Source organism: Balaenoptera physalus (assembly GCF_965194825.1).
Source record: "Balaenoptera physalus genome assembly, chromosome: 20".
Lineage (NCBI taxonomy): Eukaryota > Metazoa > Chordata > Mammalia > Artiodactyla > Balaenopteridae > Balaenoptera > Balaenoptera physalus.
The window spans coordinates 43,014,208-43,030,251 of NC_138901.1; the positions used below are offsets into that span (position 1 = coordinate 43,014,208).

Below are 16,044 nucleotides of genomic sequence, written 5' to 3' on the forward strand. Positions count from 1 at the left end.
GCCTGGCTTATTCCTATACATATTTCAGATATCAATCTAGATGTCACTTGCTATTGCGAAACCTTCCCTGACCCTTTCTGGACTGAGTTAGCTGACTCAGCTCTACGCTCCTATAACACCCTTACGTAATCCCACTATCAGAGACAGCACTTCCTACATTGTGCTCAATTGTTTATTTGCCTCTCTTACTCTGGATCATAAAGTTCCATGAGGGCACAGACCCTATCTTGATCCTCATTATATTGTCAGAGCCATTAGATATTCAGTAAATATTTGTTGAATGGAGTGAATGAATGGATGGACAGAGGGAGTAGCAAGAACAAAGGGAAAAAGGAAATAAATTAGGGGTTGTGTTCAGGGAATGTTATGATTGAAGCAGAGGGTATGAGGACAGGAATGAGGGGCAAGTCCGTTAATTCAACAAACATCTACTGAATGCTTACTATGTTCAGGGGAGACAGCAGCAACAAGACAGACACGGTCTTGTTCTCACGGTATTTAAATTACAGTCTGCGGGAAATATGGGTTGGGGCTATTCTGGAGAAGAATATGAACACCAAGCAGAAGAATATAGACCTAATATAATGAAGAAAGAAGAAACAAACTCTGAGCTGAAGAATGAACTTTAGCATGGTGTTAAGAAGCAAGTTTAGGGACTTCCCTGGCTGTCCAGTGGTTAAGACTCTGCGATTCCACTACAGGGGGGTGTGGGTTCGATCCCTGGTCGGGGGACTAAGATCAAGCATGTCACAAAGCGCGGCCAAAAAAAGGGCAAGCTTATTGTAGAGACCATAATTTTCATATGCTAAACATTAACCTGGTAGCTTTACACTGTAGAGAAATGTACAGAGCAGGTCAGGAAGTAAGGAGCAAGGCTTTTGGAGCAGGTCGTAAGACATGTCCTGTAGAGAATGCTCAGTGGCGTGCCAATCAGGACTGGAAACCTAAATACCAATAGCGGCCACTCTGGGGATGTAAGTGAGTGAGGCAGACTGGATGGGAGCTGTGTGAACTAGAGAGTTCATGTTTCTTCTAAAAGAAGCAGTCACACAAAGCTTCAGTTAACTTTTGCCAAGTGGAATATAAAACCAACCATCATCCCATTTTTTTAAGAGAAGACAGAAATCCATGTATTTATTTCAATCTCCCAATTTTTAAATATTGGCGATTTAAAAAAACTAACACTCTACAAGACAATCAAAACACATCTGTGGCTGTGACTAGTTGGAAAGCCACCAATTTGCAAGCTCTAGTGTAAACCTTCTTCACTTTGGCAAAGCAGGATAGGACTGTGAAAGAAAAATAAAAGGCAACTTTTATACCAGATGGTTTTTCTGGTAGCATTGCTTTAATTCTGAAAACTCCACTTATAGTTTTGAATAAGTGGGAAGAATTGTAGAGGACAAAATAGAGAAAAATTGAGATTTCCCAACTTCTAAACACATTATTAAAAACCAACATTATTAATAAATACTTACTGATTACACAATCTATGTGTGCAGTTTAAAGGTAAAAGGAATAGTATTAAATGCTTGGTTCAAGTAAATAGACAATTAAAAAATAGAACTAGATCAATTTTGGATAGATCTTCTAAAATATCTAACCTGTCAAAATTACCTCCTAGAGCCCTACTTTTCAGGCAAGCAAAACTGCTATTTAATATTTAATGTTTACGCTCAATAGAATATTAACTAATACTCATGATATAGCAGTTATATTATATGCTGTGTGTATATTTCATAGCTCACTTAGGTCTCTCATATAAGCAATGTGGACAGTCCCCTTATGCCCTTTTCATGTAATAAGCAGTTTCATTTTATTATTTTAAATGGCTACGGGACATTTACAGCTATACCTTTATTTTGATGACAAATAACAGGTCTTATCTCTGACATATGTCAAGTTCTTGGACAAGAATCTACCTCCACCCCCAAATAACAACACCATTTCTATAGAAAAATATGATATCTTTAAAGCAATCAATTTTATAAGTTTATTAAAAACATTGAAAGCAAAAATACTTGAAAAGGCTCAGGGCAACAGACAGAAAAACATCTGCCAAACACTGAATAAATTTAATACAACATGAATGTAAGTACAGTCAAAGATATATTTCTTCAAGAAGGTTATTCATATTAGTACTTTTATAGCAATACATGATTCCCATTCCCATGCTCACATCTTCATTGAAGATTAGCACAAGTTTATTCTCTGAAATGCAATCAAATGCTATTATACTCACGAAATTGCTTCCTCTCGGTTTTCTCCCCAGGAAAAGCAGTGACCGAACTGAGAATCAGCAAATTCATGAAGTCCCCCTGCAGCAGCAACACTGAAATAGCCCCAAACGTTCTTATTGCTGCGGAAATTCAGTTCCTGAACTGTTCCTGAGCTGGGCTTAAAACCCTGTCAGAAGATTCACAGATATAGAGAGCAAACAAGTGGTTAACAAGAGGGAGAGGGAAGGAAGGAAAGGAAATATAGGGGTAGAGGATTAAGAAGTACAAACCACTATATATAAAATAAATAAACTACAGGAGTATTGTACAGCACAGGGACTACAGTCAGTAAATGGAGTATACTGAATCACTATGCTGTACACCTGAAACTAATGTAATATTGTAAATTAACTAAATGAAATAAATTTTTTAAATCAAAAAAAAAAAAAACAAAACCCTGTTAGAGAATGAAGAATATGAGATGATATTACATTTCCAAGGAAGAGAACGTTCATATACTCATTGTTCAGGTTCTGTGTAATCACACACACACAAAAGCAGAAATGATACACAAAAATCATAAAGGCTTGCGAGCCAATGTCCAGTGCTACAGACCCACTGAGGACTCTACAGTGACTAAATAGGTCTAAATGACCAATGGAACAGTGATTACTTATTTGTCTGCTCTGATGAAGCCTCTATGAATTTCCCTCTCCAGAGGAAGTCCCAAGATATTTCAGATATGCCCTCAGATAGCATCTTAATATTAAAGTTCACAGGGGAAAAAAAAGTGTAAACCTTTTAAGTGATGGGTTACCTCATCTGGATTTTCACTAGTGATCCGAGCAGCAATAACATGGCCCCTGGGGCAAGGAACATGAGCAGAATTTTCAAAATCAATGGGAGCATCACCCCAGGGAGATACCCCATACATCATACGGATATCCTTGATTCTGTACAAAGGGATCCCCATGGCAATCTGAAATGTAATAAAACACACATCACTCATTTTTCACAGTTACTTGCCTTAAAATGTGGAAGCTATCAGATTTCTCATTTCAGTAGCCACCACCTAAAACACCCTATTTTTATAGCCTGCATCCTACATCACTGAGTAGGTGACTCTAAGTTACTTGAAACAAAACACACGTAAGTTGTTAAATACTCCCCACTCCTTAAAAAGTCCCCAAATCCCTAATGCAATAGACATGAGCTTCCCTCTAACTGTCATTTCCCCATCAAGGGATCACAATGAAAATATCCAAGGGAAGAGTCAGTGTCAGTGGCTCTCCAAGTTCAGACAGCTAAAAAGTCCTAACTGTGTCATAATTACTTCATAATTATCGCCACAAACCACTGGAGAAAGTATACAGATCTTTATTTACTGGGTTCCTTAATAGGGACCACTGGGGACCAGAAGGGGTTCCCAATGTGGGCAAAGAATATGTTATTTACAAATAATATCAAACTTCATCATGAACTATTACTGCTTCCCATAGCATTTGTTTCCTGGGCTGAATGGAGAAAATAATATTGACAGCCAGCACTTTAAACATTAAAAACATAAATGTGTGCTGCCACACTCTTGCCATCAGTAACCTCAGCCACCACTCTAAGGTGGAATTGCTTCAATTTAGAACACTAGGAAAAAGGAGTAGAGGACAATTACGATGTTTGTAAGGTTTCCTATAATTTAAACAACTGAGTAAAGCATATTATTTGTGAAGTTTCTTTCTGATATATGACATTTTATATCAGATGTGTCTGGCTAAAAAATGTGTGTACCACACATCCCAAGCCATAGAGTGCAAGAGATGAACATTACACAAGACTCAGATAAGAGGCATTTTCTCTTATCAGACGCTGGTTGAACCAGTTTTGCAGGCATCTCTGACACTTCAAACTTCTGTAAGCAACTCTCTGATCAAGAGCAGGGTGACTCACCTGGAGCTGTGCCGCAGGGAGGTTGACATCGGCCACCATCTCTGTACAAGGATGCTCCACCTGTAGCCGAGGGTTCAGTTCCAGAAAGTAGAAGCTGCCATCCTGGCTGTACAGGTATTCCACAGTCCCAGCACTCACATAACCAACCATTTTGGCAAGTTTCACCGCACACTCAAAGAAGAAAGATAAGGCAACATAAGTATGTCACCTTGTCCAGCTGATGGGCTACTACTTATCTATAGCTTCTCCCTCTCAAAGAGCCAGTGTTTATAAAGGCTTTTAGCCATGTGAGAGTGAATTTCACCCTCTCTGATTATTGCACAAGATTCCTGCACAGGGAAGACAAACTCAGCTCAAAGGTGGGTGAAGACAGTGGTTTTCACTTGGGGTCATAGGCAACCCCACCCTATCAGGCATAAGCACACAAAAGCAAAATATAACACCATGGGAGATTCTGCATTGTATCCTTGTTCCTAGTATTTCTAGTATTCTTCCTAGAATACGAGAAATTCTTCCTAGAAACATGGCTGTCCAGCTAGAGACTAGATTTTCCACCCTCTCTTAAAGCAAGTGACTAAGTTTTAACCAATGCAACGTCAGCATTGGTGAGTGATATGCATAATCCCTGAACCATGTTTTGAAAAGGAATTGCTTGTCCTCTATTCCTGGCTTTTCCCCTTCTATGGACTAGAACATGGTCATGACAGTGCAAGCCCATTTCACCATGCAGATGAGAACATACTAAGAATGACAAAACAAAACAGAAAGAACCTGAATCCCAAGATGGTCTCATGGAGCAGAATGGTCCTACTGGTCCTGGAGAGATCACCTCAGATTATGATTGAAAGGAAAAATAAACTTCTATCCTATTGCATGGTTGTATTTTTTTGGATCTCTTTATTACAATAGCTTAACCTGTACCCTAATCAATACAGAAACTATTAAATTCAGGTAGGATGCTGATATTTAAAAAAATTAAAGCATGTGATGCTGACTTAACAACAGGGTAGCAGCTCTCAAGGAAACAGATACTGCAGACCGGAAAACTGGTGGCCTCCTTGTTAGGCATAAGAAAACATTTGGTAAACTGTCTCCTACAATAACTTGGAATGCGGACAAAACACCAGCTAAGCCCTAAGAAAAGTGGTTAGAAGAAGTCAGAATGTGAAAAAAACCAAATGCCTTTGTATCCCCAAACCGGAAGACTAGATTCTCACCCTGAAGCAACCCAGTGCCAAAGATCAAGTCAAGGGGGCTGCTTTAGTATCAGCTGGCCTCAAGGTAGTCAGTACTGAACTGAGGAGAGAAAGAGGGCTGAACATAGAAGGAAGTAAATAAAGAGGAAAAGTTACTATGTCCAGAAATCTTGAGTGTGGTTACTCCTACCTGAAGCTGACTAGAAGCAAAGAGTCCAGAAACTTACTAAGTTTTGAAGGAATTGTATTTCTAAACAAACCACAAATCTGGCTTTCAAAACCCATGACTGATAATCACAGTCATCTTTGTGGCCCCAACCCTGTACCAGCAGGAAGTGAGCGGTAAAAGCTCTGCCAAAGAAGGCATGGTCTCCAAAGCTCAGTCATAGAGGACGGTGAACAAGGAAGAACTTCCCAGAGAAAAAGGCCTTAACGGTGCCTTGAGGGATGACGGGCAAAGAATTTACTTCCAGAGAGCAGAACCAGGGGCAGCCAGAGGGCTACTTGAGGTATTACTCCACCACATGACAGGAAATCACCACAATTCCTACCTAGAAGAATTTGATAACTGCTATGGACCAGTGATTATTGCCTATTTTTCATTCTTCTTTTTTCCAAATGGGAGTTATCCTGTTCCTACTCCACCACTGTATATGGTGAAAGGAGGAATCACAAGGGGTAGGTAACTTGTATTCTAGGTCACTGGCCCATACAGAGCCACATGTACATATAACAGAGAGGACTGTACATTACCTAGAGAGTTGGACTTTGGGCTGAATATAGTAACTAGGTGGGACTTTGGGCTGTCTTCTTTGGGGAAAGGCTAAGAATGTTCCAAGAGTGACAGAAAGGGTGTGAAAGGATAATGGGTAGCCAGAGGAGCAGACACAGATTGTTAAATGCCCTCCAGTAATTTTTCATTGCGTCATCCATTTAGTAATAGAATCTCCTGAATTTCAGCTGAGCATATGGCCACCCAGCTAGTGACTACAATTCCTAACATCCCTTGCAGCTAGGTGTGATTGTGTAACTGAATTTTGTCCAGTGAAAAGTGAGCAGAAGTAATATGTGTGACTTCTGGCTCATATTTTTATATGCTTGCCTTCCAAGTCCTCTTTTTCCCCCTCCCACAGGCTACAGTGTGAACATATTCTTGCGAGCTAGCTTTAATCATAAGGTGATGACACCCTAGGACAAGGGTTGGCAAATTTTTTCAGTAAAGGCCAGATAATAATTATTTTCAGCTGTGTGAGCCATATAGTCTCTGTCACAACTACTCAACTTTGTCACTGCAGTGAAAAGGCAGCCATAGATAATACATAAATAAATTAGCATGCCCTGTTCCAATAAAATTTTATTCACAGGGACTCCCCTGGTGGCGCAGTTGTTGAGAATCCGCCTGCCAATGCTGGGGACATGGGTTCGATCCCCGGTCCAGGAAGATCCCGCATGCCACGGAGCAACTGAGCCCGAGCGCCACAACTACTGAGCCTGCGCTCTAGAGCCTGCAAGTCACAACTACTGAGCCCACGTGCTGCAACTACGGAAGCCCACACGTCTAGAGCCCGTGCTCCACAACAGGAGAGGCCATTGCAATGAGAAGCCCGTGCACCGCGATGAAGAGCAGCCCCCACTCGATACAACTAGAGAAAGCCCACACGCAGCAACGAAGACCCAACACAGCCAAAAGTAAAATAAATAAATAAATAAATAAATATTTTTAAAAAAAATTTTTTTATTTACAAAAACAGGTGGCAGGTTGGATTTGGCCTGCTAGTTGTAGTTTGCTGACTCCCCTCCTAGTAATAGCAAAGCAGTAAACCGGGGTCCCTGGCACCAGCTCATCTCTGAGCTATGATGAGAGAGAGAAATAGAACTTGCACCTTGTTTAAGCCACTGTATTTTGGAGGCCTCTTTATTACAGTAGTTAAAGAATCAATCTTAATACATACACACAAACACACACACACATGTAGAAATTAAACTTAAAATACAGACGACCATATATTCAGCTTCTTTGGAATCAGGGAGAAAAAAGATGGAAAACATATCTCCAATAAGATGAAGATTGAGTCAAGGTTCCAGAAAAGACCATGTTCAGACTCCTAAACTACAACTATTTCCAAGGGACCCTGTAAAACTGCTGAGAGATTATTTTCCATACAAAAATATAGACTACGTAAATTTTAAAGATACTTAGAGGAACTTTTTAAGAGACAATGGACTTGAACAAATTCATCTGAAGACTAAAGGATAATCAATCTAGAAAATGCAACTACCTGCTTATCATGAGCTTGTTAAAGAACCAGACAATAAGATTAAAAAATCCCAAAACATTTCTCTTCATTATCCCTACTCAAAATAGTACACTGATTTCTTGTCAAAAGCGTTAACTAATTTAGAGTTTGAAGTGTTCACTGGTATCTCTACTAGAGGGAGAAGAGCAGAATTTTTATTTTATTTTTCCTCTAGGAAAAGGATATAATCTTATCAGTTATCCAGAACCACCTCTTGAAATTCCACTATTCTCAGATGGGCATATGAATTAAATGAGTAGTAGTTCTGTGTAAGAAAACAAAAATTAGAGCTTTTCATATACATACCTGTTCCATATGCTCAAATACTGCTGGAGTAGCAGTAGCGGCAGGTGCCTCTTCAATAATCTTCTGATGCCTGCGCTGTACAGAGCAATCACGACCAAACAAAGAGATAGCGTTGCCATACTGATCTGCTAAGATCTGCACCTCCAGATGACGAGATTGTTTGGCTAGTCTCATCACAAAGATAGGAGATCCAGGGACTTCAGCTTGAACCTATATTAGAAAAGGAAATAGAACAAATTCTTAAGCGGTAAGCACTTTTTCTATCTTGATAAGCTCCTTCCATTTCAACAGGCAGATGCCTAGAAGTGTCAGGGACCATGTTAATCATTAGAAATACAAAAATAAATAAAATATAGTTCATGCCCTCATCCTTCTTAAAGATACTGCATTCTTAGTTATATAACGAATATTAATTGATAAATACAAAAATGTATGAACATCCAGCGTGTTACAAGGGCAAAGAACAAATATTTTGAAAACACACACACACAAATTCCACAAAAGGGCAAAATACTGCCATCAATTCCAAACAACCAAATGCACAACTTGTTCTAGACTAGATACTTTCCTGGTTCACGTTACATTATATACAGTACTGTTGTAGTCAAAGGACTTTCATCTTCAGTTTTGAAGCATACTGTCACTAGATACAGAACTCTACACTAGCAACTATTTTCTTTCAGCACTTTAAAGATACCGCAATGTCTTCTGGTTTCCACTGTTTCTACTGAGATGTCAGCTATCAATCTTATTATTACTCCTTTGAAAGTAATCTTTTTTCCCTGGCTGCTTTAGGATTTTCTCTTTTCTCTGTCTTTTTAGGGGAGTGGAGTGGCAGATTTACTCTGATAAACTTAGATGTGGTTTTCTCTGTACTTCTCCTTGCAGGGCTCATAGTGTTTTTTGAATCTGTGCTTAGTATCTTTTCAGGAAATTCTTAGCCATTAGTTCAGAAGAATTCTTAGCCATTGTCTCTTCAAATATTGCTTCTGCTCCATGATTTCTTCAAACATTGCTTCTGCTCCATTTTCTCTCTCTTCTCCTCTGAGACTCAAAGTACACGTTAGATCATTTCACTGTCTTTTATGCTCTGTATCTCTTATGCTTTGTTTTGCTATGTAACAAGTCACCTCAAAACTCAGTGGCTTTCTTAGGACACCAACCATTTTATCTGCTCACGATGCTGTGCTCATCTGGGCAGTTCTTCTGGTCTTGCCATAGTCATTCATGTGCACATCATCATCTGCTGGCTCGAGTGGGGCTGAATGGTCTCACTCAAATGTCTGCTGACTTGTGCTGACTGTTGGCCAGTAGGTCTACAGAGCCTTGACTGGAACAGCTCATCTCTATTGCATGTGGCCTCCATCCTCCAGTAGGCTAGACCAGGCTTCTTCAATGCAGTGTTCCAAGAAGAGGGTGAGGGCAGAAGCTGCAAGGCTTCACAAGCACTAGCCTCTAGAACTTACACAATACCACTTTGGCCACATTCTAATGGTCTAAGCAAGCCACAAGGCCAGCTAAGACTCAAGGGGTGGGAAAAGAGATGCCACCTCTTAATGGGAGGAAAGGCAAAGTCACATTGCAAAGGTTTATACATTCAAGAACAGGAGAGGTTATTGCGGCCATCGCTGCAAACAATCTACTATGGTCCGCCCTCTGGCCACAATAATTCACATACCTCCCACATGCAAAATTGACTCACCCCCTCCCAAGACCCCCAAAGTCATCCAATCATGGCATCAGGCTTGAGGTCCATTTTCTCATAAGTCATGTCCACAAGCAAAAGAGACTCCTTGGGTGCAGCTCCTCAGGTGCTCTTGATCCAAAGATCTGGGAACTAAAGAGACAAGTTATCTGCCCCCAACACCCCCAACATTTAATGATGAGATGGGGAGAGAATAACTGTAAAAGATACTCCTATTCAAAGACGAAAGGACAGGAGGTACATAGCAGTCACTGGTCCACAACAATTCTGAAATCCAGACGGGCAGATGTTGTGAGGTTCCCTTACTCCAGGGGCACGGAATTTTTTTTGTTGTTTGCTTTGTTTTTTACTACGGTCTTGTTCTGCTCCCTGTGAGTGGTTTCCTAATCCATGGGTCCCCTCTGCTCTTAGCTGCCCTCTGGGCTCCTGGCTCCACAATCTGAAAAATCTCTTTTATTATTAGAAATTACTAATGTTTACAGCTGAACAACTTTTCCAGTCTGCTTCCTATTCATAGAAAATCGAAGTCCCAGAGGCCTCTTTGAAGTCTGAACTGTCTCTGTCCCTTTAGTCCCTTTGGCGCATTTATCAACAGAATTCTCTCAGAAACTTTGTGGTTTTCCTATGAATCATATTGGAAATTCACTACTTGCGCCAAAAGCATATCCATAACTTTTCTGCACAGACCTCTCTGTACCTCGGGCTTGTCAGGCTGCTGTGGGACAACACCTTTAAAATTCTTAGAAGCCCTTCTTTTCTAGCTGAGAGAGTAATCTACCAGGTACTGTCTTAAATATTTCTGAGGTCTTAAAGGATCTCCCAGGCACTCTTGATTTGGTCTTTACTCTGAAGTCATTTTTTACTTTGAAAATCTTTTGCCAGCTGGAGAGATTGGGAATGAGAAATAGTTCTATTTTCAAACTCAACAAGTTTGAAACACCTTCTTTAGTTCATCCCTCTTTATAGTTCCTTAGTAAAAGCAACCAAAAGCATTCAACAGATACCGTTAACACTTTATCTAAAAAGATCTCCTTAACTAGGTCTACAAGTTCACTACATACAGTCTCTACCTTCCAAGTTACCTCAGGTAATTGTTCCATCAATACAGAACATGGGTTACCTTTTCCCTCACTGCCTTTCCATCCTGCACTAAAAGTTTGTTCACCATTCTTCCAGCCTTCATTAACAACCTCCTTACCATTTTTCCAGCCTCCACCTATGAGCCAGTCTCAAAGCCAATGCCACATATTTTACTTTTTTGTTAGGGCAGTATTACACCTTTAGGTATCAATTTCTGGGTCAGTTATCCATTGATGTCTAACAAACCACCAAAAATTTAGTGACTTAGGATGCTGACCATTTTTTTTATTTGCTCACAGCAATTTGAGCTGGGCTCAGTTGGGCAGTTTTTCTGCTGATCTTGGCTTGGAGCCACTCATGTAGTTAGTCATCTGGCAACTTGACTGGGGTTGGATGGTCTAACGTGGCCTCACTTACATGTCTCAAAGGTGCTGGTGACTGTCAGGTCTAGGAAGCCTCAGTTGGGATAACTCATCTCTGCTTTGTGTGGCCTCTCTTTTCCAGAGGGCTAAACTGGGCTTTTCACAAGGCACGTCTAAGGCTCATTCCAAAAGGGCAAGGGCAGAAACTACAAGACCACTTGAAGTTTAGGCTTTGGAACTTGTACACCATTTCTACCACATTCTATTGGTCAACCCAAGTCACAAGGCCAACCAAAATTCAAAGGGTGGGAAAAAAAGACTCTATTTCTTTGTGGGAAGAAGGCAAAATCATACTATAAAAAGGTGTGTATATAGGGATGGGAGGAGTTATCATGGTCATCTTTGCAAATACTCTCTCACATGCTCTTTTCTGTATTTTTCATCCTTTTTGTCTCTTCATGCTTCAGTCTGAATTTTCTTCTGACCTATCATCCAGTCACTAATTCTCTCTTCAACTGCATCTAATATGCCATTAAACTCCTCTATTCACTTAATTTTAGTTATTGCATTTTCAGTTCTTGAATTTTCATTTGCTTCTTCTTTATAGTTTCCAGTTGTCTGCCAAAATTCTCAATCTTATCTTTAATTTCCTTGAATACATTAAATATAGTTACTTTAAAGTCCTTGTCTGATGGATCCATTATCTAAACCCTCTGTGGGTCTGTTTCTATTGGCTTTTATTTTTCTTCATTTTCAAACACATAATTTGATATGCTTGCTTATTTTTTTAATTTATTTTATTGAAGCATAGTTGATTTACATTGTTGTGATGCCTGCTTATTTTTAATTGACTGCTTGAAACTGCATTTGAAAAACTAATAGAAATAATTTGAGGTTCTGGATGTTACCTTTCTCTAGAAAGAATTTATATTTGCTTCCTGCTGGTGGCTAGGGACGTTAGCAACCCTAGAACACCATGCTGGAGGCAAGAGTTGAGCATTTTGAAGCTGAGATTTAGTCCCTTTGAGAACTGGTCTATTTCTAGTTCATTCTTACTCCTTCAAGATCCCAACCTAAAATGTGGGAGGTTTCCCAGGGAACCCTCCTCAGCAAACCCTACAGTCTAAGGTTTTTCCTTTTAGTCTTATAAGACTGTTGAAAAATTGGATCAGCTTTCAGCTTTTTTTTTTTTTTTTTTTTTTTTTTGGCTGTGATGGGTCTTCGTTTCTGTGCAAGGGCTTTCTCTAGTTGTGGCGAGCGGGGGCGACTCTTCATTGCGGTGCGCGGGCCTCTCATTGTCGTGGCCTCTTGTTGCGGAGCACAGGCTCCAGACACGCAGGCTCAGTAGTTGTGGCTCACGGGCCCAGTTGCTCCGTGGCATGTGGGATCTTCTCAGACCAGGGCTCAAATCCATGTCCCCTGCATTGGCAGGCAGATTCTCAACCACTGCGCCACCAGGGAAGTCCTAATCAGCTTTTCAACTGCTTCTTCTCAAACTAAAGGATATCTCTAGGTAAAAAATGGCCTCAAACATGAGACCTCTCTGGGTTTCATTCTTCTCCTATATCTTACCCCCAAATTCTTCATTGCCTTGAAAGATCTCTAGTGCCTTAAAACAGATTTTTTTTTTTTTTAATTTGGCCACCTTTCCTAATTTGCTCTCAGTGGGAGGACTGATTTGAGTTACTTAGTTAATCATTACTGGAACTTAAGGACTTTTACGTAAAACTTCCTAATCTTAGTATTCTAGATATTTCAACTACTTGATTCCACAGTAATAAGTAATTTTGAATTGTCTAAAGGAGTTAACATTTTAAAAAATTAACATGCACTGACCTACTTATGAAATCAGAATTATTACAGAAGGAATATAAAGTAAATGACAGGTAATATTCAAATACTGACACTCAAAATAGGATAATGCAGCAAAACAATACCTTTATCACTTTCTTTGTCTAGTATATCAAATCATGGAAGACCCAGCTCACAGAGTTTTTCTCTTTAGCTCATGACAATGAAGCAAGAAGTTTGGTGCTGAATGGTTTAAAAAAAAAAAAAGGGGCAAATAATATGCGGCTAGGGGTACTAGTAAAAGATGGTACAAAGTAAAAGATGCTGGGAAAAATAAGAAAAAGTGGGAAGCTAGGAAAGTGAAAAGCCCAGAAGGTGTCCCAATTTTCCTTTTTCTGCCTCTTCTTTTTCTGGGTATTGGTAGGAGAAAAAAAAAAGTGAGTCAAGTATGTAAGGGTGACTCTGAGGGCAGGAAAAAGAGACTCCTGTCTTCTGATTCTTTCTCTAAGATTCTGAAAAGAAATCATTTTTTTGGCCTCCACAACCAACTTGTAGTATGGCCACATCCTTGGCTGCAAATCAGAGGATTAGGCAGAGAGAGATCCCAGGTTTAGCTTTCCTGAGCCACCCTCCGTTCTCATAGAACATGGGCCTGCCACAGGGTCCCTATGCCAGGGTGTGGTGGCCATGCAGTACAGGCCACAGTATTATAGACTACTGGGCCACAACACATGACAGAAACTCAGGAGCCTGCAGCCAATTTGAACTGAAGTGAGGTGAAGTCAATCAAAGAGCTTGAGTGAGGCCAGGCCAAGAGCATCCAGATCAGGAATTAACCGTGTCACATACATTGTCTAAAGTGCCAGCAGAAGAGGGGCACAAAAATGTAGAAAGGTACTGACTCTTGCTTGTTACTATGAGTTCCTATGAGCCACACAAACCATATGCAGAAGAGCTATCTGAGAAACTGAGCAATATTATATAAGACAGAATAACTCTACTGCTTGAATTACCTAAATGAATAAAACCTTAAATTGAACTGGACATTTTATTAATTCTTTTCCCCTGCTAATAAGCAGGTAGAGGCTAGAAAGAAAGACAGATTAGCTGTAGATTAAAAAATCTAAATATTTTCTAGACATCCAAATTACATGCATCTCTGATATACATGTTAGTTCCAATAAATAACGACAGCTTGTACTCTACCTGTCTGAAGAGGTTAGGGAAGTCATCTTCATTGTTGACTTTTCTGATTCCCTTCCCTCCTCCTCCTTCTGAGGCCTTGACCATTACTGGATATCCAACTTCCTCCGCTGCCTTCAAGAAGAAAGAGAAAAATGGAAATGAGAATGGTATTAGTAGGGAAGGAGAAAACTGGCATTTTCTCCCTTTAAAAATGCTGTCATTTGGTAGGTCTATATATAGCAAAATAGAAAGATCCTGAAGATATACTATTAGGTGGGGAAAAAAAGTACCTGAATAATATTTGTACTATTGGGTTGAACAAGAAGAAATTGCGTTTTTTTGGTAGGTAAAAAAATGGTTGAATATTGGCAATTTTGTATGGTTCAATCTAAGATAATCCCATATAGGTCAAAAACAAAGTAAAACTATATGTATAATTATGTATGCACTCACACACTTACATATGTAAGTATAAAAAAACAAGTCTAGGGCTTCCCTGGTGGCGCAGTGGTTGAGAGTCTGCCTGCCAATGCAGGGGACACGGGTTCGAGCCCTGGTCTGGGAGGATCCCACATGCCGCGGAGCAACTAAGCCCGTGAGCCACAACTACTGAGCCTGCGCGTCTGGAGCCTGTGCTCCGCAATGGGAGAGGCCACGACAGTGAGAGGCCCGTGCACCGCGATGAAGAGTGGCCCCCGCTCGCCGCAACTGGAGAAAGCCCTCGCACAGAAACGAAGACCCAACACAGCCAAAAATAAATTAAAAAATAAATAAATTTATTAAAAAAAAAAAAAACAAGTCTAGAAAATTCACCAGCGGTGATTTATAAAAGGAAGATGAGTAGATATAAACTTTCACTTTTTACTGTATATATTTCTGTATTATTAGAATTTCTCATAAGATACAGGAATTTGTCTATTACCCATAATTTTTATTTTATTTTATTTTATTTTCAAGTTACCAGAGTATATACTTTCTGTCTTTATTCCATAATTTTTAGTTAAAAAAAAGACAAAAAGACACACACAGTTCACTTATTATAAGCTGATGGCCTCAGCATAGCTTCTGACCCTCCGACAACATATAAGACTCAACAAATCAGGATTCTCACATATCCAGAAATTTTTCTCACTCAACTTTCTGATAAAGATAAAAATAACAAGATACCAAAATATTAATGAAAGTAGTCAGAAAACTAATTTTCAACACATGCTCTAAATGTGCTTTTCACATTTACAGTATTTTATAATGATCAGGTGATGATCCCAAAACTTTCTGAATACTTAATTATATATCCATTAAGTAAGGAGCCAGTTAAATCAAGATATACCTATTTACTAGACTACTATGCAATTATTAAAGGAATGAGGTAGCCTTTACATGAAATGATATGGAAGATGTCCATATTATAGTTAAAGCAAAAAGTAAACTGGGGAAAAGTTAACCAAAAGTTTAAAATAACTGAGTCATTCCTCTGTCAAAACATTCCAGTCTTTCACGTTTACATTGTAACAGTATCTAAAAAAGTGTCACCAGAAAAAGACCATTTCACATTTTAATTTTTGTCAGTAGATTAGGCATGAAAATCCTTCACTCACAGTCCCATCTCTTCTAAACTCTCTTAACTATTCACTTCTATGCTTATAAACAAAATTAGCATGATGAACTCAATCACTGGGTGATAAATGAAGAAACAGCCACAGTTGTGAGAAAGACTTAAAAAAAAATAGGGGGGGGGCTTCCCTGGTGGCACAGTGGTTAAGAATCTGCCTGCCAATGCAGGGGACACAGGTTCGAGCCCTGGTCTGGGAAGATCCCACATGCCGCGGAGCAACTAAGCCCGTGCACCACAACTACTGAGCCTGCGCTCTAGAGCTCGCGAGCCACAACTACTGAGCCCGCCTGCCACAACTACTGAAGCCCATGGACCTAGAGCCCGGGCTCTGCAACAAGAGAAGA

At 39.8% G+C, this 16,044-nt stretch overlaps 1 protein-coding gene across 7 annotated transcripts in view; it reads right to left on the reverse strand.

Moving 5' to 3' along the window:
• ACACA (acetyl-CoA carboxylase alpha) overlaps positions 1 to 16,044 on the reverse strand; it is a 233,139-nt gene that overhangs the window by 116,399 nt on the left and 100,696 nt on the right. For all 7 annotated transcript variants that reach the window (XR_014257243.1, XM_082439871.1, XM_082439870.1 and 4 more), the window contains 5 exons: positions 14,107 to 14,217; positions 7,963 to 8,172; positions 4,164 to 4,334; positions 3,037 to 3,198; positions 2,243 to 2,406 (listed from right to left, as the gene is read on the reverse strand). Coding sequence is in view for 6 of the 7 variants with exons in the window: in XM_082439871.1 (XP_082295997.1) it covers positions 2,243 to 2,406; positions 3,037 to 3,198; positions 4,164 to 4,334; positions 7,963 to 8,172; positions 14,107 to 14,217 (818 nt within the window). In the remaining variant the exon portion in view is untranslated. The remainder of the gene's footprint in view (positions 1 to 2,242; positions 2,407 to 3,036; positions 3,199 to 4,163; positions 4,335 to 7,962; positions 8,173 to 14,106; positions 14,218 to 16,044) is intronic.